Raw genomic sequence first — 24,713 nt, 5'->3', positions numbered from 1 at the left:
TTCGATATAATTATGGAGAAGGATAGGTCTGGACCTAGGGTTGAGATTTTTGATTGGAGAAAGGCCAACTTTGAGGAGGTGCGAAAGGATTTAGAAGGAGTGGATTGGGACAGTTTGTTTTATGGGAAGGATGTAATCGAGAAATGGAGGTCATTTAAAGGTGAAATTCTGAGGGTACAGAATCTTTATGCTCCTGTTAGGTTGAAAGGAAAGGTTAAAAGTTTGAGAGAGCCATGGTTTTCAAGGGATATTGGAAACTTGGTTCGGAAAAAGAGAGATATCTACAATAAATATAGACAGCATGGAGTAAGTGAGGTGCTCGAGAAATATAAAGAATGTAAAAAGAATCTTAAGAAAGAAATTAGAAAAGCTAAAAGAAGATATGAGGTTACTTTGGCAAGTAAGGTGAAAATAAATCCCAAGGGTTTCTACAATTATATTAATAGCAAAAGGATAGTGAGGGATAACATTGGTCACTTAGAGAATCAGAGTGGACAGCTACGTGTGGAACCAAAAGAGATGGGGGAGATTTTGAACAATTTCTTTTCTTCGGTATTCACTAAGGAGAAGGATATTGAATTGCGTAACAGGTAGGGAAGTTATGGAAACCATGATGATTAAAGAAGAGGAAGTACTGGCGCTTTTAAGGAATATAAAAGTGGATAAGTCTCCAGGTCCTGACAGGATATTCCCTAGGACCTTGAGGGAAGTTAGTGTGGAAATAGCAGGGGCCCTGACAGAAATATTTCAAATGTCATTAGGAACGGGGATGGTGCCGGAGGATTGGCGTATTGCTCATGTTGTTCCATTGTTCAAAAAGGGTTCTAAGAGTAAACCTAGCAATTATTGGCCTGTGAGTTTAACGTCAGTGGTGGGTAAATTGATGGAAAGTATTCTTAGAGACAATATATATAATTATCTGGATAGACATGTTCTGATTAGGAACAGTCAACATGGATTAGTGCGTGGAAAGTCATGTTTGACGAATCTTATTGAATTTTTTGAAGAGGTTACTAAGAAAATTGACAAGGGTAAAGCGGTGGATGTTGTCTATATGGACTTCAGTAAGGCCTTTGACAAGGTTCCACACAGAAGGTTAGTTAGGAAGGTTCAATCGTTAGGTGTTAATATTGAAATAGTAAGATGGATTCAGCAGTGGCTGGATGGGGGATGCCAGAGAGTAGTGGTGGATAACTGTTTGTCAGATTGGAGGCCGGTGACTAGTGGTGTGCCTCAGGGATTTGTACTGGGTCCACATTAATGATCTGGATGATGGGGTGGTAAATTGGATTAGTAAGTATGCAGATGATACTAAGATAGGTGGAGTTGTGGATAATGAAGTAGGTTTTCAAAGCTTGCAGAGAGATTTAGGCCAGTTAGAAGAGTGGGATGAAAGATGGCAGGTGGAGTTTAATGCTGATAAATGTGAGGTGCTACATTTTGGTAGGACTAATCAAAATAGGACATACATGGTAAATGGTAGGGCATTGAAGAATGCAGTAGAACAGCGGGATCTAGGAATAATGGTGCATAGTTCCCTGAAGGTGGAATCTCATGTGGATAGGGTGGTGAAGAAAGCTTTTGGTATGCTGGCCTTTATAAATCAGAGCATTGGGTATAGGAGTTGGGATGTAGTGTTGAAATTGTACAAGGCATTGGTGAGGCCAAATTTGGAGTATTGTGTACAGTTTTGGTCACCGAATTATAGGAAAGATGTCAACAAAATTGAGCGAGTACAGAGAAGATCTACTAGAATGTTACCTGGGTTTCATCACCTAAGTTAGAGAGAAAGGTTGAAAAAGTTGGGTCTTTATTCTTTGGAGCGTAGAAGGTTGAGGGGGGACTTGATAGAGGTGTTTAAAATTATGAGGGGGATAGACAGAGTTGATGTGTATAGGCTTTTTGCATTGAGAGTGGGGGAGATACAAACAAGAGGACATGAGTTGAGAGTTAAAGGGCAAAAGTTTAGGGGTAACATGAGGGGGAACTTCTTTACTCAGAGAGTGGTAGCTGTGTGGAACGAGCTTCCAGCAGAAGTGGTTGAGGCAGGTTTGATTTTGTCATTTAAAGTTAAATTGGATATATGGACAGGAAAGGAATGGAGGGTTATGGGCTGAGTGCAGGTTGGTGGGACTAGGTGAGAGTAAGAGTTCGGCACGGACTAGAAGGGCGGAAATGGTGTGTTTCCGTGCTGTAATTGTTATATGGATATATGGTTATAAGAGTGGTGGCGGTTGTGAAGTTTTTGGTGGAGAGGGGGCTGGTTGTCCGAGGCTCCAGTGACATTTTTGGCAGGCACGGTAACTACATGGGCATTCTAGAGGTAATAAGTGAGTTTGACCCATTTTTGAAGGCGCACAGACAGAAATTTGGAAATGCAGGATCAGGCACCCCTTCATATCTTTCACCTAAAACACGTGAGGAGTTTATTGAGCTGATGAGCGATCGAGTTCTGTCAGAGATCATCAGTGAAGTCAAAATGGCCAAATACTTCTCTATTAGCATCGATTCAAGCACAGATGTTGCACACATAGATCATCTCACATTCATTTTACGTTATGTGTTTACTGATGGAAACATTCAGGAGCGATTCTTACGATTTCTACCCATTGAGAGCCACACAGGGGAGGCTTTATGTGAGTCTGGCTCAAAGTTTTAGGAGAGGTGAATATTGACATAAGCAACTGCAGGGGGCACTGCTATGACAATGCTGCAAATATGTCCGGTGCATACAAAGGCTTACAATCCCGCATCAGGGAAATCAATCCACTTGCTGAGTGGGTTCCATGTGCAGCACACACATTGAATCTCGTTGGAATTAACAGTGTTAACTGTTGTGTTGAAACAGCTGATTTTTTCAGCTTCGTGCAGTATGTGTTCAACTTTTGCTCCAAGTCAACTTCTAGGTGGAAGGTGGTGATCGCAGGACTTCAGCCTGATGCGAACAAGCGCATTGAAACTCTGAAGTCTCTCTCTAATACTAGATGGGCTGCACATGCAGAAGCCACACAGGCATTGTGCGGAAATTATGCCAATATTCGAGATTCGTTAAAGGGCATTACAGATGATATTAATCAGAATGTGGCAACTAGAAATGAAGCAAGGTCACTATACAAAAAAATGGACAAGCTTGAGATAGCTTTTCTGAGCAAAGTGTGGCATTGCGTTGTTCAGCGCTTTGAAAGTGCAAGTGTTGCATTGCAAGCTGTAAATCTAGACCTGTGTAATGCTGTGGATTTGGTAAGATCACTACCGGGATACGTAGCAAGCTTGCGTGATCAATTTGAAACTATGTCTCCAACAGTCTCACAAGTGTACAAAGAAGACACCCAACGACAAAGAAAACGTAAAGCCTTTCTGGGTGAATCCACAACACCTGATGTTGGCTTGTCAGCCAGAGAAAAATTCTCAGCTAGTGTTTTTTTGATCGTGATGGATAGATTCCTTACAGAAATTGATTGCAGATTTGCATCATATATAATGACCTTAACAACACATTTGGCATCCTAAACAATATCCCTTCTCTCTCTGTACGAGATCTGCGCAAGAGAGCATCTGATCTCCAAAGCAGATATTCAGCTGACCCGGAGTTAGACTTTGTGGAGGAGATTGTCCATTTCAGGGAATTTGTAAGTGGCAAAGATATTTCATCCACAACAGAGCTTTTACGTTTCCTCTGAGAGAAAAAAAAAATTGCAGGTCATCTTCCCAAATGTAAGCATTGCTGTGAGGCTTTACCTGACTCTCCCTGTCACAAGTGCAAGTGGTGAGCGATCTTTCTCCAAGCTCAAACTGGCGAGGAATAGGCTCAGATCCACAATGGGACAGGACAGGCTGAATCATCTTACTCTGATGTCAGTTGAAAGTGATCTTGTTCGGAAACTGGATTTTAGTGATCTGATCAAGGACTTTGCTGCAAAGAAATCCAGAAGAACTAGGCTTTCATTTTGAAAAACAAGCATCTGACTTTGTAAATATCTAGGCTTGTGTGTCAGTGTTGTTCCTGTTTTTTGTGGCAAAAGTTAATAGTTGACTGTTTACAAACCTAGTCAGTAATAAGTGGTCTTTACTCTGCAAGCCACACAGCACAGCAATAGGTTAGTGTGTGCTAGATCTCATTTTTCAAAAAGATTGTTGGAGTATTGTCAAATTTCCTAGTTTGCCATAGTGCCATCTCTCTTGGCCTTTTTGTCTCTCATTTCCATTTTACTTTCTCAGAACACACGGTTGAGAAAAATACCTAGATAAAAATGCTTTGGCATTGTTTGAGAAATAAGGCCTATGGTATGTGCAGCAATAGCTAAATAAATATTTAAGATTGGGTACATCAGTACTCCAGTGAAGTTTTAGTTTAATTTGTGTGGTCCAGGATCTGGAGAATGGCATGAATCCATGAGGGAATTTGTTGAATGCCTACAAGATAGGTTTTTAGAGCAGCTTGTGCTTGAGCCTACTCTGGAAAGGCTATCTTCGATTGGGTGTTGTATGGTAACCCAGATCTTATTAGGGAGCTTAACGTAATGGGATCAGCAGTGATCATAATATGATTGAATTCATACTGCAATTTGAGAGGGAGAAGCATAATTCATATGTATCAGTATTGCAATGGAACAAAGGGAGTTACAGAGGTATGAGAGAGGAGCTTGCTCAGATGGATTGGAGGAGGGGATGATGTCAGAGCAGAGATGGCTGAAGCTTCTGGGAACAGTTCACAAGGCGCAGAACGGATATGTTCACAGAGGAATAAGTTCTCAAAACACAGGGATAGACAACCGTGACTGACAAAGGAATTTAAGGACTGCATAAAAGCCAAGGAAAGGGCATATAAGGTAGCAAAAGTAAGTGGGAAGTTGGATGATTGGGATGCTTTTAAATTCCAACAAAAGGCAACTAAAAAAGCTGTAAGGGAAAAGATGAAATATGAGGGCAGACTAACCAATAACATAGAGCAGGATACCAAAAGTTTTTTTCAGTTATACAAAGAGTAAAGGGGAGGTGAGAGTTGATTATTAGACTGTTGGAAAATGATGCTGGCGAGGTAGTAATGGGGGACAGGGAGATGGCAAATGAACTTAATGGGTATTTTGCATCTGTCTTCACTATGGAAGACACTAGCAATGTGCCAGAGGTCTGTGAGTGCCAAGGAGCAGGAGTGAGTGCCATTGCTATTACAAAAGAAAAAGTGCTAGGCAAACTCAAAGCTCTTAAGGTGGATACGTCACTTGGACCATATGGACTACATCCTAGAGACCTGAGAGAGATAACAGATGCATTGGTCATGATCTTTCAAGAATCACTTGATTCTGGCGTGGTCCTGGAGGCTGGAAGATTGCAAATGGCACTCCATTCTTTAAAAAGAGAGGAAGACAAAAGAGAGGAAATTATAGGCAGTTAGCCTAAATCAGTGGTTGGGAAAGTGTTGGAGTCTATTATAAAGGATGAGGCTTTGAGGTACTTGGAGACTCATGATAAAATAAGTCAAAGTCAGTATGGTTTCTGTAAAGGGATATCTTGCTGACTAATTTGTTAAAGTTTTTTGAGGAACTAACAAGCAGGGCAGACAAAGGAGAGGCAGTGGATGTCATTTGCTTGGATTTTCAGAGGCGTTTGATAAGGTGCTACAAATGAGGCTGCTTAACAAGATAAAATCCTATGGCATAACAGGAAAGATACTGGCATGGATAGCAGAATGGCCGACAGACAGGAGGCAGTGAGTGGGAATAAAAGGGGACTTTTCTGGTTGCCTGCCAGTGACTAGTGGTGTCCCTCAGAGGTCAGTATTGGGACCGCTACTTTTCGCATTGTTTGTCAGTGATTTAGATAATGGAATTGTTGGGTTTGTGGCAAAATTTGCGGATGATATGAAGATAGGTGGAAGGGTAGGTAGTGCTGAGGAAGCAATACGATTGCAGTAGGACTTTGACAAATTGGAAGAATGGGCAAAAGGGTGGCAGATGGAATTCAGTGTTGGGAAATGAACAATAATGCTTTTTGGTAAAAGGAACAATAGTGCGGACTATTATCTAAATGGGGAGAAGGTTCAAGCATCAGAGGTGCAGAGGGATTTAGGAGTCCTTGTGCAACACTCCCAGAAGGTTGATTTACAGGTTAAGTCTGTGGTAAAGAAGGCAGACGAAATGTTGGCAGTTATTTCAAGGGGAATAGAATGTAAAAGCAAGGAAATAATGCTGAGCCTTTTAAAGACACTAGTCAGCTCGCACTTAAAGTCAACAGTTTTGGGCCCGTATCTCTGAAAGGATATGTTGTCATTGGAGAGAGTCCAGAGGAGGTTCACGGGGAATTGATTCCAGGAATGAAGGGATTGATATATGAGGAGTGTTTGGCAGTTTGGGCCTGTATTCACTGGAATTTAGAAGAATGTGGGAGGATCTCATTGAAACCTACTGAATGTTGAAAGGACTAGATAAAGTGGATGCGGAGAGGATGTTTCCTATGGTGGGGGTATCCAGAACTAGAGGGCACAGCCTCAAAATTGAAGGGCGACCTGTTAGAACAGAGATAAGAAGGAATTCTTTTAGCCAGAGAGTAGTAAATTCATGGACTGCGGTGGAGGCCAAGTCCATGCATATATTTAAGGCGGAAGTCGATCATTTCTTGTTCAGTCAGCGCATCAGAGGATATGGCGAGAAGGCAGTATGGGGTTGAATGGGATTCGCGATCAGCCATAATGGAATGGCAGAGCAGACTGGACGGGCTGAATGGCCTAATTCTGCTCCCAAGTATTATGGTCTTAATGGCTGAGCTGAACTGAAGCTGATAGTCAGGATCCTTCTGTGAAATGGCTGGTGCTTTAAATTGCAAGTTCCAGAGACTGAGGTAAGAACTTTCATAAGAAGTAGAAAGCCACCACTTAGATCTTAGCCATAACTCCAATTGTCTGCCTAGTTCTATGTATTTTTATGCTGCTAGCTAATGAAAATCTGACTGAAAGTAAAATACTGTTGATGTTAGATATTTAATAAATACCAGAAATAATCCACAGATCACAAGAACAAGAGCATCTGTGGAGACAGGTAGATGCCTGAAAATTGACTTCTTTCTGACTTAAAAACTTTATCTATTCAAACATCTCATCCAGGAGAGAATTATTGATTCCTCTTCCTTGATATCCATCATAAATAGTCCACTTTTAAAACCTTTATTCCTGATTGTACCTTTTAGGGAAAATTGTTTTGCAAGGGCTTTATTAAATCCTTTGAGCCATTTACACATTTCAGTCAGCTTTCCTTTATTTGTTCTCAAGCAAAGTGTTAGTCCGTGAGCCAGGACTCCAAATTTGGGCCACCGGTACCATCTGGGGGGAATAATTCTTACAGTGTTTTTGGCAAGGCATACACCCCTAGTGCTAGAAAATATGTGACAGCATTGCAGTGGTGGTAGCTTTCTGTGAGGGGGACTGGGAGTTGCACCTCCATGCTATAAGAACCATGATCCCATGGTGCTTTGTCTATGATAAGATGAATTATGCCAGCTACCTGTCCCCTTACTTTGCTCAGATGATGAACCTCCCAGAGAAGAATCCTTCTGTGTATGAGGCCTTCAAGACAGGCCATTTCTCAGTGCAGCTGTCAAGTAGCAACCCCTTTGGGCAGATCCCTGTGGACCAGGCTATTGAACCCACAGTGAACAAAAGCACACAGACTCCTGGAGGCACAACACGGTTCAGCCTGAATGCTGGAGCTACCGAGCGTTACTACATAACAGCTGAGCGCCACAGTGCATTCCTGGGACAGTTAAGGGAGATGGTGCAGGGCAACAAATCAGAGCTCTGTCATGTGGAGCTACAGCGGCCAAGAATCCAGAAAGATGAGGAAGCAGTTTCACCAGTAGTTAGCCTCATATATGAATGGGTCAACCAACTTGCAGAAAAGCTGGACCTCCTTAGCATCTCTACGGCAAAGGCAGCCCCCAAAGACATTGCTTCCGACCTGATGAAGGCATATGTGATTGGTGAGCAATGCTATGCAACCTTCAAGGATGAGAGACTAGAAGAAGATCCACCAGCAAAGAAATTCCATGACCCAATGAAAACCAACAAGCTGAAAACATTCAGCGATATGTGTAAGAAGAGAGAAGTGAAATCAAGTGGGAGAGTGATCATCTTGAAAGCAGACAGGTCTTTGTTTGGACGCATCATAGTGATGGCACAAGGGCGCAGTCTACGTATGGAGGATATCCTTTCTCATTCCCTTGGACCATTGCCCTGGGCCCTGTCCACACCAGAAGGATTGCTGAGAAAGACAAATAAAGCTACTTTAGCCACAACCTTGCAGAAAAATGTAGGAGTAGAAGAGCAACTCCCAGGAAACTCTGCTACACTGGTTGATAGAATGAACTTGGTCCAAAGAGTGAAAGGTGATCAAGTTACTTTTAGAGATGTTGCCACAACAATTCTGGGTATGGCTCTGCAGTCAGAGTAGCAGAATAGATGTTGTGTTCGACACATTCAAGGAGAACTCTATCAAGAATAGTGTAAGATCTCTAGGGGATGAAGAGACTGGTCAAAAGTTGCAAGGTATCACAGGCACATAGATGATGAGGCAGTGGAGGAGCTTTCTGACCAAAGTCGGTAACAAAACTAGTCTCATTAGCTTCATAGTCCATGAATGGAGGAAGACGGAGTACAGAGCAAAGCTACAGGAGAAGATTCTGTATGCAACTGTGAATGACAAGTGTTATAGAATCACATCTCAAGACAGTGAGGAGGTGTCAGCTCTTCAGTGTCAACAAGAAGAAGCAGATGGCTGCCTACTTCTCCATGCTGCCCATGCCACGAGAGAGGGATACCAATCTGTAGTGATCTGCTCAGAAGTCACAGATGCCTTTATCATGTCTAGCACTTTGTGACAAGATTGAGGCCCCATTGTTCCAGAAGCGTGGCACTAGAACCCATACAAGGCTTGTAGACATCAGGAAGGTTGCTGCCACTGTTGGCACAGAGGTTTGTAGGGTTCTCATCGGGTTGTACGCATATACAGGATGTGACACTGAGAGCTTTTGCAGGCAAAGGGAAGACAAGTGCCTTAAAACTTCTGACCAGCAATAGGGAAACTTAGGACACATTCTTAGAGTTGGTTCAGGAATGGGACCTCTCCCCAGAACTGATGGACAAACTGGAGGCATTTACATGTCTCCTGTATGCCCCAAAAGCATCGACCACCAAGGTCAATGAGCTCAGGTATCACCTTTTTTGTGCCAAAAAACATGAGATTGAAAGTCATCAACTCCCACCACGCAAGGACTGCTTAACAAAATATGAACAGCGAGCCAACTACCAGGCTGGTATATGAAGAAGATGTTTGGAGAAGGACCCACAAGTGCCAAGCCCTGTTGGCAGAGGATGGAAGATGGAGAGAGAAGAGGAAGCTGAACAGTTAATGGTGCACTGGATGGAAGGCCAGCCAGCACCTGATGCCATCCTGGAACTACTGGCCTGTAACTGTCCAAAAAAATGTTCAGTCCCAAGATGTATGTGTGTTGCAAATGGCCTCAGGTGTGCTGTCATGTGTAGGCCGGCTGACTGTGAGAACCAGGCATCTACCTCAGAGGGTGTGGAAAGTTCAGATGAAGATGTGGAAGACTTGGAAAATTATTATGATTCTTAATAGGTTATGAAAGTATGGAAAACAGTCTTTGATTAAATATATTCATTTTACAACCAAATAGGGCCTAGGTTATGGCTGTGTGGTACCCCACATGTGAATTATTGTACTATAATTCTATATGCTATGACAAAAGCTTAAGATTGTTTTGATTTGATACAACAATATGGAAAATATCAACATTGATAAAACTCCAGATATCTCTCCAAATGAGGTTTTTTACCTTTTGGGGGGTGGGGTAACATTTTCTGCTGTACTGTGGTTAATATGGAATATATACAAAAAGTGATTACTTATTTGAATTAATAAAGCTACCACTGGTGCATGGCTGTCACATATTTTCTAACTCTAGAGATGTATACCTTGCCAAAAATCACTATGAGCGTTATTCCCCTCAGATGGTACTGACCAACCCTACTGGCTCACGGACTATGTAGCAACATTTATCCAAACTCTCTACTTACTTGATTGGACTAATTCTCGTTTCATTTCAATATGCTTGTTTTCCAAAGACTAGCAGAGCAGTGCCAATTGAGTTACCAAACTTTAATTCCTGGAGTCTCTTTTCAATCTCCATGTTACTAGGTAAGAAGTTACTTAGAGCAGTGGTCTTTGATAGAGGACACGAATGAACTGTCTGCTGGAACCACTAATGCAATATTATACAGCTTAGCCTTGGTTGGTTAACTGATTTTAGTACTAAAGTAAAAAGAAGTTTATGAAGCATAATTTCTAACTGTAAAACAAATATTTGTCCCAGTAGAAAACTGGTCAACAGCACTGAATATTTTTTTTATTTAATGAAGTAAGTAATGTAAAAAAATAAAGGAAGAGGGTAACCTTATTTGTTTCTCACTAATTATGCCTCACAGTTTGCTAACTTTCTGGCTGATATTATAATATTTTGGATATTTAAATACATTTGTACATTGAGGAACTTTTCCAAAGCAAGACTTCTATTCAGTGCTATCAGAATATTTTAGTTTTCAGATGGGAAATTAAGTACTTACATATCTTATTCACTGGAATAACTGTAGAAATCTTAGTCACTGTAAAAATATAAAAAACATTGTCTCTATAATGGAAATAAGACACATAAATTAATTATCTGTTCTATTGATATTGGTTGAGCAATATTGATCAGCAATCCAGGACAGCCCTTTGTCACATAGAAATGTACAACTTTTTTCAATCATCTGAAAGCACACAGGACCTTGATTTAACTCGTCAACTGAAACTTGCAGTGCAGACAACTGTACTGCATTGAAGTGAATGTTAAATGATCAATGACAATGACAGTCACCATGACCTTGACACTTATAAGGAAAGCAATCAACACACGTGAAACTTTATTTGAAGTCTCAGGAGATCACAGGTCTTGATGAGGTCAAATAATACAACTTGTGTTTGTTTCTTTAAAAGCATGGTTTCAGAGAAAGAAAAATTAGTCAAACTCTGGGGAAAGCTTTCAAACTACCAAGACTGAAAATTTTATTGCAGCTGAAATTTTTGAGTCATTTGGACAGTTTTATTCTAGAAATAAAGCACTTAGAGGGAAATGAAAGTCCTGTAGAGAAGCTAAGAGACACATTTTCCATGTTGAAACACCCAGATGGGTGCCCATAGTTACTGTGCTGCAGGTTAAGTTAATTTTCAACAACACAGATGGGCATGTCCCGATTTCATACTTCATACTTCTCTGTTGAATATCTAGCCGATTATATTGCATATGTACTTCTCTTACAGATATTCATAGCCATCTTGGGTTTTGATAAAAGATAAGCCTATCAGAGAGGACCTTCTAAAAGCAATTGTTCAACATTAATTTTAAGAACACATTTAATGTTTCTTTTTAAATATATTGTGCAATGATTTTTATTTGTATGTGTGTGTGTGTGTGTGTGTATAGTGGATTCGAGTTAATTGGGCCATTGGTTAATCAGGGCAACCACTTTATTTACAAATTTTAAAGAACAAAAGGTAATCAAGAAAATAGCTGGGATTCCCTTCATTTTTTCGGACAGGTGCCTGTGGCCAAACAGTTTCTACTAGTATCACTGATAGTTAGTGAGAAATATGCAGAAAGGCAATTCATAACAGTCTTGCTCACTGCGGTTTCAAGCGTTTAGGTTTGGAAATGTCAGAAATGGGTGGGAGTGAAAATGAAGCATTTCACTGCTTCAACAAGTTAGGACTATGAAGAATTTGAAGGTATCAACAATTGTCTTGAATGTAACCTTTGGTCACCGTTGGACGCTCAGCTTTCACGTATGGCTCCAAGTAGCTGTTTGCATGTGACAGTGGCTACACCCTGGTACACTGCTTCGACAGGTGGGCTAAACCAGGTGAGTGTAGCTAGCGGGTCTTGTACCTTCGTGAAACAGCGATATACCCATCTTAGCATTCTAAGTCTGTTCTAGTGGAGGGTTGATGAGATCTTCAGCAAGATCCAACAACCAGGAAGGCTCTTCTGTCATGCTCCGTGGGCAGCAAAGGGCATGATGAGGCACAGAAGAAATCATAGTCATCCACTGCAACCAAGGAAAATCCCAGATGTAGTGACTACTTGAACTATGGATACAGACTTCTGAGGTCAAGAGACTGGAACAGTCCCAATGCAGCAGCTTTTGCAGTTTAAAATCTCTTCCACACAGGTTTCCTGTCATCGTCGGATACTACAGACAACCACCAGTCGGATTGGTAATGTTCTCATTTGTTCTGTATTTCATTTAAGTTTCATTTAAATAATTTGTTACTCAGTTAAATGGTAGTTTGCCTTTTTTATACCTTTTTAACTATTTCCATGAAATTTCAGCTGTTTGGGCCAAAATGTAGTGGTCCTGATGTGTCCCAATTAACCAGAATCCACTGTATATATAATTGTTGTATATTCTCACTTAAGTACAAAAGTTGCAAATATTTCTAATGAAATTATTCTAAGAGATTTTCACTTTTGGTACTTCCACTGTTTTGTCAAAGATAACTTTGGGGGGCGAAAAGCTTGTGATTGTCTTGTTTTCTCAATCATTTTAATTACCAAATCAGCCTTGCAAATTACCAATAAAATTGAGCTATTTTCATTTGCTCTTATTTAATTAATTTTATATTCTATTTTCACAAAGTAAATTGGTTAAATTTTCTGTTAGTACCCTGAAGTGTGGTAAGACTGTAAGTTTATTGCTTCTAATAATATTGTTTCTAATGAATGTTTGAAATCTTTAGGAATTCTAATGATGTACCTTTATTAGCATCTCTTGATTATGAAAAGTTGAAGAATGATTTAATTTGTGGAAATGATCGGCTTAAGGCACTTCTTCTGCAAGCACTCCGTTGGGTATGAAATATAGTTTAATTTTGTAGTTTCATTTAATTTTGATGTTTTTGCTGTTTGAGGCACGTGTAATGATGGATTGTTTTCATGTTTTGAATTGTGAGTGTTTATAGTGCAGTCCAATATGTACAACAGTTGAAAGTTCTGAAAACCTGCAATGGTTTAATTTTGTTCCTACCATCTTAAAGGCTATGCTTCAAGTTATTTTATATCACTTTTGCCAGAAAGCTTCGTGTTTCCATCGTAATTTTCCTGCATCTTTTAATCTCACTGGAAAATGGACATTTAATTGCAGCTGGGTAATATCTTCTCCCTGTGAGGCTGTGACTATCATGGCTCTTTAAAGGCATGTACACCACATCATAGATCCACTGAGATATTGAGGGATATGATGTGATGAGGCATCGTATTGTAGAATAGTTCCATCTGAGAAGATTAGCTGAATTGCTGTTGTATAAAACTGACTATTGAGACCATACTACCTCTTATGTCACAGCAATCCAGCTACTCTCTCTCCTCTATGCAAAAGTTTTTACTGACTAAGTTCAGAATCTTGTCCAGTTACTTTTTGAATGCTATAAATAAACCCCTCAATAATGCAGGGCTTTCTAGGTACAAACCATGTACTATGTAATTTAAAAGGAAAGCTTTGCTCATGCCATTCACTTCTGGTTCCTCTGTCAGTCACCTTATTTCCATCTCTCCTCTTTCTTCATTCTTCTACTAATGGAACTGTTTCTGTCCAGCCATTTTGTCTGATTTTATCATTTGAATACCTTGATCAAATTTACTCGCAACATCCACGTATTCAAGCAGAACAACTACTGCTTCTCCACTCTATCCATGTAACTAATGAACACCAACTCTGGATTAACCTTAGTAAGTTTCTCTTGCATATACTCCAAAGCCTTTACGTCCTTTCTTAAGTATGCAGTCCAGAATTCAACACAAATCCCTAGTTGTCAGTGAACCTTTGTTTTATAAAGAGTCATTATTGACTTCCTTGCTCTGTAAGTTATACCTCTAATGTCTGGAATCCCTCTGAACATGGTGGACAAATTGAGAAAATTGTTTTAAAAAAATCAAAGAACAACATACATTTATCCTGTGCTCTTGTTTATTTTATACCCTCTAGTTTATGTTGCCTCTTCTCATTCACTCCATTAAAGTGTAATGCTTCAAATATCTTAACATTTCTCTGACCATCTTCCTGCCCCCTCTATATCTCCTTGAAGTCCATTGCTCTGCCACTCACATTTCAGTATCCCTTCAAGATTTGTGTCATCTGAAAATGTGAGAATTCTGCCCTGTATATTCAAATTCAAATCATTAGTATTTATTAATAAGGCAGTGCCCCTACTAATGACCATAATAAATTCTACCTTTCGCTGCTACTCTTTTTCTTGTTACAGTAAAACTCTGACACTCAGTCACACATGAGACTAAGGTGGTACTGGATGGGCATAGTTTCCTGATAATTGGATGCTATTTCTACCAACGTACATTTAATTCATTTTTAAAAAGATCTGTATTACTATAATAAATATTTCAGTGCCAGAGATAAGTTTGAAGTGAGCACAAGAATGGAGACCCCAGTGAATGGAAAAGGCACAGGGAAACCATGGCCCCGCAAATGGAAAGGGGGTGCAACAAACTTGATCTGGGCCAGCCAGATTCTGAACTCTGTGAATTTTCCTGCATTCAGATAGTGGGTTAACATAGTTTAAGTGTACTTGTGTAAGTTTCTACCTATCTTCCTTTTTTTCTGAACTAGCGAGGCATTGATAAGATTGTTCTACTCGGGTCAAAAGGCTGATAAACATCCTATTAGATTAACTGTTATGACCATTTTCCAAGACCTTCAATCTTGATGGCAAACCAAGTTCTTAAATTATGATTTCATTTCATAATCCATTTTATATAATTATACCTTTCTCTCACTTTGCCTGCTCTCCATCTTTTAAGAACTAGATATTGATGGAGAGACTGCTTCAAGAATAATATTTAGAGTTCAGGACTCCTTCCAGATAGTAGGTTTGCTAAATGAGGGATGTTTAGGCAGATGGGATCTACTCTTTTGTGAGTTTAAAAGACTGAAGGGAGATGTCACAGAGTTATACAGCACAGAAATTAGCCCTTTGACCCACCACATACATGCCAGTTTTTTTTGCTCATCTTTAATTCCATTTGCCTGAATCAAATCCATGTCCTTGCATTCTTTGGCTATTCAAAATACCATTTTTAATATCTCTTGAGTATGGAGATTGTACATGACTCAACCATCTCCTCTGACAGAAAGTTCCAGATATTAATCAGTCTGTGAAAACAACAACATTTCCTCATTAAAATTCCTTCCTCTCGTCTTAAGTGCATGGGGAAACCAATGGGAGAATGATTCTTACCACGTACTCTATTTCTGTCTCTTATAAATGTATATACTTCTATATGGGTTGCAAAGAAGACACATTTTATATGAATAATTGATAACTTACATTTGCAAAGCCTATGATTAATCTAGCTGTTTTCATTACCAAAATTTAAATTCATCATTCCACAGATATTCCAGAGGTTTTTGTTTGATTTATTTATTCCTGATTTTAAATGTATATTGCTTGTCAATTTGAAAGTGAATTAGAATGGTAGAGTGATATAGTTGGTATTCATATATTAAATACGATTAGTTTGATACAGTATTAGAAATCACTTTAATATTTTGTTCCTACTCTTGTAGCGGCTGACACAGTCTCAACCTGGAGAACAAAGAGATACAGTCCTTCAGGCTTACATTAACAATGATCTGCTGGAATGTCACAAAAAGTACCAGGTTAGCTGATTTTGATATAGAACATGGGACAGTACAACACAGGAATAAGTCCTCTGCCCCACAGTATATTCACAGACCATGATGTTGATGTGATTAATACCATCTGCCTGCACATAGTTCCTCTAATCCTTGCAGTTCATGTCTAAATGCCTCTTAAGGTTGCTGACGTATATGTTTCCACCATTTGCCACTGTCTGCATTTAAAATAAAAAGACTTGCCTCTTTTAAAATTTCTCCTTCACACCTTAAACCCATGCTCTCCATTATTTGACATTTTCATTCTGGGATAAAGACTATCTACACCTTTCTAATTTTATATACTTCTATCAGGATGTCCCTCAGCTTCTTATATCTAAACAATGTCTTTTTAATCAAAATTATTTTGACTGTGAAAATACGGTGTTGCCATTTTTGTAGTGTACCTAAATAGCTTTGTCTTTTCTCATTTCCAGCAACCTATTTCTTGTGTCACTGGACAAGAGAATTAGAAATGTATTAATGTTACAGATGACACCAAATCAATTTAAAAATAATTCTCCTGTTCTAGTTACCTAGATCACTTGTGTCTGGGTTTGCTAAAGCTGTTGGGATGATTTAAACTAATTTGGCAGAGGGATGAGAACTAGAGTAATAGGGCTGAGGATGGGGCAGTTGGTATGCAAGTGGATATAGTGTGTAGTGAGACTGCAAGGAAGGACAAGCAGATGAGTCAAAGTCAAAGTAAAATGTGTTATCAGAGTACGTACGTGTCACCACATACAACCCTGAGATTCTTTTCCTGCAGGTATACTTAGCAAATCTATAGAACAATAACTGTAAACAGGATCAATGGACAACAAATTGTGCAAATGTAAATATAAATAAATAGCAATACATAACGAGCATGAAATAACAAGATAAAAGAGTCATTAAATGAGTGTAGTTATCTCTTTTGTTCGAGAGCCTGATGGTTAAAGGATAGTAACTGTTCTTGAACCTGGTGGTGTGAGCCCTGAGACACCTGTACCTTCTGCCTGATGAGAAAAGAGTATGGCCTAAGTGGTGGGGATCTTTGATGATAGATGCTGCTTTTCTAGAGCAAAATATGATAATAATGATAGAACAAAATTGTAGTAACTAGGGTAAGTTGAAGTGTAACAGGGCAAAATCAAAAAGGGTGACAAATACAGGACTGAAGAAGATATATTCGAATGCACGCAGTATATAAAATAAGGCAGATAATCGTAGCACAGTTAGAGATTGGCAGGTCTGACATTGTAGGCATCACTGAGTTGTGTCTGAAAGAAGTTCGTAATTGGAAGCTTAACATCCAAGGATGCATATCATAACGAAAGGACAGGCAAGTAGGCAGAGGGTGTGGTGTGCCTCTGTTGGTAAAAAATGAAATCAAATCCTTAGAAAGGTGACATAGGATTGGAAAATGTAGAATCCTTGTGAGTAGAGTTCAGAACCTGCAAGGGTAAAAAGACCCTGATGGGAATTATATGCAAGCCTCCAAACAACAGCCAGGATGTGGGATACAAATTACAATGGGAGATAAAAAAGGCAGTGTTGCGATATTCATTCAGGTAGATTGGGAAAATCAGGTTGGTGCTAGATCCCAAGAGCGAGAATTTGTAGAACGCCTTCGAGATGTTTTTTAGAGCATTTGTGATTGAACTCTCTTGGGGTAAGGAAATTGGGTGTTGTCTCATGATCCAGATTTGATTAGTGAGATTAAGGTAAAGAAACCCCTCAGGATGCAGTGATCATAATATGATACAATTCACCCTGCAGTTTGAGAGAGAGAGAAGCTAAATTCAGATTATCATTAGCGGAATATCTTCACTTCCGGGGCACCTAGGCGCGACTCAAGTAGCAGCAATACTCTCAATGGATACAATTAAATATTCCTGTTTCAGCCTGTTACAGTTAAAAAGCCGAACTGCTTCCAAGGTCAGTACAGTCAATAAAGGTGTCTTAATGCATTTAAACAAACTATCACTGCTTAAAACTGATGGAAACAACACACTTTGTGGTCGGAAGTGCCCATGGAGGACACCTCGGAGGAAGCACGGGCATAGATCTGGATTACAAATGCGAGGGGACTTCCAGGTCATCAAGGGAATGGCGGCGTAAGGAAAAGGTCTCTCAACAAAAAAGAAGGTAAACTGCCCCAAAATCGAATTTAGACAAATACTTAATATTGCATAACTATATTAATAAAAGGGGCAAGGATGATGTCTAAGAACAAGATTAAAAAGTCCGCTCCAAAGGCTGATAAACATAAAGAGACGCAGCAAGGCGACGGGCCTAGCTCCCCCACGGCAAGCCAGGACGGAGATAATGAGGGGGAATCGGTGACCTTGTCTTTGATTCTCGGAGAGATTCGCGAGTTCCGACAAGATAACAGCAAACAGCTGGAAGATATTAAAGGAGAAATAGTAAAAACTAACTCGCGGATAGATGAAGCCGAAGCGAGGATTGTTGGAATTGAAGAGAAGCTACAAAACGCCGAGGAAGTGATAGCAGAAATGCTGAAGCTGCAAGACCAGCTCCAGTGGAAACTAATAGATCAAGAAGGCCACTCAAGAAGGGAAAATGTGAGGATTTACAGAGTTCCCAAAGGAACCGAAGGTAAATCCGGATTGATGATTCCCTTCATAGAGAAGCTGCTTAGAGAGAACCTTGATATACCGGCTGCAAAAGACCTGCAGATAGAAAGAGCTCACCGTGCGTTGGCACCACAGCCCCCGGGAGGCGCCCAGCCCAGATCGATTCTGGTCAGATTTCTCAGTTACAGAACGAGGGAAGAGGTGCTCAAACGGGCATGGCAAAATAAAGGTTTCATGTGGAACAACTGCAAAATCAGTTTAGACCACGACTACGCACTGGGGATTCTTGCCAGATGGAAGGATTATACGGAAACACGGAGAGTCCTGAAGGAAAACAACATCAGATTCCAGACCCTGTATCCAGCTCCGCTGAGAGTCTTTTACGACGAAGGGACAAAAACTTATGCTACGGTGGAGGAGGCAATGTCGGACCTGGCGGACCGGGGACTACCTATTAAAGTTATCACCCAACCGGAGTCACTACTGGAGAGGATTCGGCAGAAGTCGTGGCAGTTAGTGGGGCGAGGACGCTCCACTCGAACCAGAGTGTCAAACTACAAGGAAAAGCTGCAAATGCTCAGACGCGAATGTACAGAGAACACAGATTAATTAAGAGAAATGACTGAAAAGAGTAAATCGGACTTAAAGGTAAAATGAAAACTGGTAACTGAAAATAAACTAGGCGGAATAACTTGAATGATAACAATTTGGTCGAGACATAAATAGGAGAAAGTTCTCTATGATTATTCAAACTGCTGAGGGCCCTCTAACACAGGGTAAAGATAGAGGTTATCCCTCTGAACTGAGGCGGGTCGGTGCTCAGGCCTCACTGTGGGAAGTCGGGAAAAATTTTCAAATGTTACACGTTGGAAAATGTCTAGGGTGTGGTTATATGTCTTGGTTTACTGTTGAGAAGGGATTGCTTACCGTTTGGTTAGAAAAGGAGAGTGTTTTTTTTCTACTAGAGAAAAATGCAAACTGAATTGGTAAAAATAATTTCCTGTATTAATGGGGTTTTGAATCCAATCAAAGAAATAAGATTATGTCTAAATTGAAAAAAGAGAGGGCACAAATAGTTTTCCTCCAGGAAACCCATATGAGCCAATCTGAACATGGAAAATTAAAAAGAATGGGCTTTAAGCATGTATTTTATTCATCATATAAATTGAGTCACAAAAGAGGGGTAGCTACTTTAATATCAAGTACTCTTAATTACGAACGTATTTCAGAGACTAAAGACAAAGAAGGATGGTTTGTAAAAATCACAGGAAGAATAGAAGGTACAGAAATAACATTGCTGAATGTTTATGCTCCTCCAGGTTGTGAATGGTCATTTTATAGACACATTTTTGACCTAATGGTCAGTTCTCAAGGGGTAGTAATTTGTGGAGGGGATTTTAATATTAGATTAAATCCTGTATTAGATTCTTCAAGAATAGTTACTCAGAATAAACCTCTGACTCGGAAAATGAATTCATTGATGGAGGAGTTGGGAATTATAGATGTCTGGAGGGAATTACACCCTACTAGTAAAGATTATACACATTACTCTTTCCCTCATTCAGCCTATTCAAGGATAGACTATTTCTTTATCTTTAATACAGATAGACTCAGGATAAAAAACTGTAATATTGCAACAATTGATCTGTCGGATCATAGCCCAGTCTCTATGTCTCTAATCCTGGAAAAGAAAATGAGGAAAACACTATGGAGGCTAAACTCGCATATACTCAATAACCCAAAAGTAATGGAGAGATTAAGGGGAGAAATCAAAGAATATCTAGACCTTAATGACACGGGAGAAACATCACCAGTGATCTTATGGGATACATTGAAAGCTGTACTGAGAGGGAAAATTATTTCCATTACCACTCACATGAAAAAAATCAATGCACAAAAATTAGCAGACTTTCAAGGAAAATTAAAACAACTTCAAGTTGTAGATAGCAACAAAAGTAATTCAAATCGAAAACAGGAAATTAGGAAGTTGCAAAGTGAAATTGACGATATTTATACGTTGGAAACTCAAAGAAATTTTCTTTACCTGAGACAAAAGAATTATGAAGTAGGAGGTAAATCAGCTAGATTATTAGCATATAAATTACGAAAACAACAAGCAGACAATACAATTCATAAAATAAAGAATCCAAAGACAAAGCTTGTGGAGAGTACAATAGGGAAAATTCAAGAGAGTTTTGAATCATATTATCGAGAGCTGTACTCCCAACCCCGGGCCCCCAATGAGCCCTATATAGACAGTGTATTGAATTTTTTAGATCTACCTAAACTTACAGATTTACAAAATGAAAGTTTATTAGAACCAGTAACTGTCAAAGAACTGAACGTGGCCATCTCTAGGTTAAAGGCTGGAAAGTCCCCGGGTTCTGATGGGTTTACCTCAGAGTGGTACAAGTCCCTGAAGACACAGTTAGCCCCATTACTACTTAACACCTTTAATTGGATCTTGCAGAGAGGAGAAACTCCACCTTCCTGGAGAGAAGCGATTATTTCAGTTATTCCTAAAGAGGGTAAAGATAAACTAGAATGTGGCAATTATCGGCCAATTAGTGTTCTTAATTTAGATTACAAACTATTTACATCTATATTAGCGCACAGATTGGAAAAGCTTTTACCTGGCCTAATCCACTTAGACCAGACTGGATTTATTCAACAAAGACAAACACAGAACAACATAAGGAGAACTCTGCACATATTAGAACAGGTTAATAAGAACGAGACAGAGACAATGGTAGTAGGATTGGACGCTGAGAAAGCTTTTGATTCGGTTAGTTGGGCATTCCTATACAGAGTGTTAGGAAGATTCGGCTTTCAAGAAAAGTTTATTAAAGTAATTCAGACTCTATATGACAGCCCTACAGCCCGAATTAAGATAAATGGGGACCTCTCTGACTCCTTCATCTTAGAGAGAGGCAGTAGACAGGGATGCCCAATTTCTCCTCTCCTTTTTGCACTATATATTGAACCGCTTGCCCAACTAATAAGACAGAGCGAAATCGTAGAAGGTATCAAGGTGGCAGGGATTGAACAGAAAGTGGCGTTATTCGCAGATGATGTTTTGGTCTATCTGAGTGAACCAGAAAAATCATTTATAGGATTGTTTACACTGTTGGATGACTTTGGGAAAATATCAGGTTATAAAATAAATGTAAAGAAAACACAGGTTATGTCCCTAAATTATACACCATCCAAAAAATTGCAGGACACATACGATCTTAAGTGGGAAGCTAAATCATTAAAATATTTAGGAATAACCCTGCCGAAGGATCTTTCAACACTGTCACAGGTAAATTATGGGCCATTAATCTCAGAGATAAAAGCAGATATGCATAGATGGAATCTTATCCCCTTTTTAAGTTTAAATTCAAGGATAAATACTATAAAAATGAATATTCTTCCTCGGTTATTGTATCTTTTCCGTACTTTACCGGTGGAGGTGGATGATAATCAATTCAGGGAATGGGACAAATGGATTTCCCGCTTCATTTGGCAAAGAAAGAAACCTAGAATTTGATATAACACCTTACAGTTAGGGAAGGAAGGAGGAGGTATGGTTCTTCCATGCCTGAGAAATTATTTTTATGCCTCACAGATAATCCCTCTGTTATATTGGTGTAATAGGGAATATAAGGCTAGATGGAAGGAAATAGAATTTGGATTAGTTGACAGTTTTCCTCTACAGGCCTCAATAGCTGACAAAGGATTGATGGCCCAGTTGGAAAAATTTAAAAACAGTTGGATAAATCTTACATTGAAAGTATGGCAGAAGGTGGTTAATTCATGTGGAATTAATAACATGTTAAAACTCTTTAGATGGTGTGCATATGATACCGAATTCCTTCCCAACAGAGGAGATACAAGATTTGAGCTATGGATAAAGAAAGGTCTTACAACCTACCTCTCAATTATAGATAAAAGAGTATTACAAAGTTTCCAAATCCTGCAGGACAAACATGGCCTAGAACATAATGACTTTTTTAGGTACCTTCAAGTACGAAACTATGTTAACCAGAGTTGTAGATATACAGACCTATCAACAGTAGAATTAGAATTTTTCGAGAGTCTGAATTCGGCTTGCAGTTCAATACCTAGTAAATCAGTTTCTCGAGTATATAATGCACTCTCCCATGCTAAAAATGTAAATACACTGTATATTAAAGAGAAGTGGGAGAAAGAAGCAGGGTTGGTACTTTCAGAGGAGGCTTGGGGGAAAATCTGCAGCTTTCAATGGTCCTCAACTAATTCTTTGACTTGGAGAGAACATTGTTGGAAAAACATTATAAGATACTTCAAGACCCTATATCAGGAAAAATATAAAGATACAAACGTGACGTGTTGGAGAAGGTGCGGCTCCAAGGAGGCAAATCATTTTCATATTTTCTGGGATTGCCCTAAATTAAGTCTATATTGGGAAGGTATTCATAGAACATTAGTTAAGGTACTTAGGTCCCAGATACCTCTGAGACGCTCTATTTGGGGCATGTATTGTTTCTTGAACAGAAGGAAGATATAAAGTTGCTGCAGGCCCTCTTAGCAGCAAGTAAGAAATCAATCACTAGAAAGTGGCTAAATCCAATACCACCTACATTAGAAGATTGGCACGAAATTATCTTGGAAATATTTAAAATGGGAAAGTTGACTTACTCCCTGAGAATTCAAAAAGAAAAATTTTATCAAATCTGGAATAAATGGATTGAATATATAACCCCAATGCGAGCAGACTTTAGATGACTCTCCTAATGATTTATACTGCTCTTCTCATCAACACAGTAAGATTGCTAACGTAAGCACCCCTAGTCTAAATGTCTTTTTTTTGTTTGATTTTGGAAAATAGAGAATTAACACAAGTAAAGGGAAAGATTTGGGAAAGGGATAAAAAATGAAAAAATTAAGTAAATAAGTACATAGGGATTGGATAATTATGTCTGCGGGCAGGAGCAAGCATGAACAAATTAGGATATAAACACCTACAATGCTTGTTACATAGGCTTATATACGACATTTTGGACCAGTGGAAATGGTCCAGAAGAGTTATATGGAAACTATTATTACCATTTTTCTTAACAACTAATACCATTACTTAGCCTAATAGATTAGAATTACCACAGTACATAATTATGTATTTAAGTGTCTAATTTCCTTTTATATCATCTCAATGTGTACTTAAGAATGTATAAATAATTATAGTTTTATACATATAAAAAAACGGAAAAGGTTATATGTGTGAAAAAAGTACATGATATTTGTGAATTCCTTATCCAAATAAAAATAAAATTAAAAAAAAAGGATTACAAATGCGTTTAAGGAAATGGAGTTTTAAACTCCCTATACTGACTATCATGCTGGCAAATGTACAGTCTCTGGTGAATAAAATCGGTGATCTCAGAACCAGGGTGCTGAATCAGAGGGACATTAGGACCGCGTGTGTCCTTTGTTTCATGGTATCCTGGTTAACCCCTTCCATACCGGATGCAGCGATTCAGATCGGCGGGTTTACTATAAACCATCAGGGTAGATCTATAGAGTCTCTGAAAAGCAGAGGTGGAGGAGATGCCTCGTGATCAACCCTTCTTGGTGCACATATATATCAGTGCTGTCCCAATTCTGCTCACCAGACCTGGAATATCTAGCAGTAAAGTGCTGTCCTTTTTACCTACCACGGGAATTCGTTGGGGTCATTCTGATAGCAGTTTACATTCCACCTCTGGTCAATGTCAAACAGGTTTTAGATGATCTGAGTAATGGGATCAACATGCACGAAACAGCACACCCTTCACCATCGTTTTGGGAGATTTTAACCAGGCCAGTCTAAAAAAAAAATCACTAAGCTACTACCATCAAAAGATCACTTGCAATACCAGAGGAAACAACACACTGGACCATTGCTACACCATTATCAAGAATGCCTACCGTACTCTTCCACGCCCTCACTTCAGGAAGTCTGATCACCTGGCTGTACTTCTACTCCCTGAGTATAGGCAGAGACTGATGACTGCAGCACCAGCAGTGAGGACCAAGAAGGTTTGGACAAGGGAGGCGCAGGGATGCCTACAGGACTGCTTTGAATTGGTGGATTGGACTGTATTCAGGGATTCATCTTTGAATCTGAATGAGTATGCTGCAGTTGTTACCGACTTCATTAAAACCTGTGTGGATGAGTGTGTGCCGACAAAGACTTGCTATACGTTCCCAAACCAAAAGCCGTGGGTGAACCAGGAGGTACATTGTCTGCTGAAGGCTAGATCTGTGGCATTCGTCTGGCAATCCAGGCCTGTACCAGAAAACCAGGTATGATTTGCGGAGGACTATTTCAAGGGCGAAGA

General features: G+C 39.5%; 1 protein-coding gene across 11 annotated transcripts in view; it reads left to right on the top strand.

Moving 5' to 3' along the window:
- Positions 1-24,713, top strand: part of armc9 (armadillo repeat containing 9) — a 146,407-nt gene that overhangs the window by 62,011 nt on the left and 59,683 nt on the right. For all 11 annotated transcript variants that reach the window (XR_011885669.1, XR_011885670.1, XM_072255269.1 and 8 more), the window contains 2 exons: positions 12,846-12,957; positions 15,686-15,778. Coding sequence is in view for 9 of the 11 variants with exons in the window: in XM_072255269.1 (XP_072111370.1) it covers positions 12,846-12,957; positions 15,686-15,778 (205 nt within the window). In the remaining 2 variants the exon portion in view is untranslated. The remainder of the gene's footprint in view (positions 1-12,845; positions 12,958-15,685; positions 15,779-24,713) is intronic.

The sequence above is a fragment of the Mobula birostris genome, chromosome 4 (assembly GCF_030028105.1).
Source record: "Mobula birostris isolate sMobBir1 chromosome 4, sMobBir1.hap1, whole genome shotgun sequence".
Taxonomy (NCBI): domain Eukaryota; kingdom Metazoa; phylum Chordata; class Chondrichthyes; order Myliobatiformes; family Myliobatidae; genus Mobula; species Mobula birostris.
Note: the sequence above shows the minus strand (reverse complement) of the source record. Positions and strands in the feature narration are given on the sequence as shown.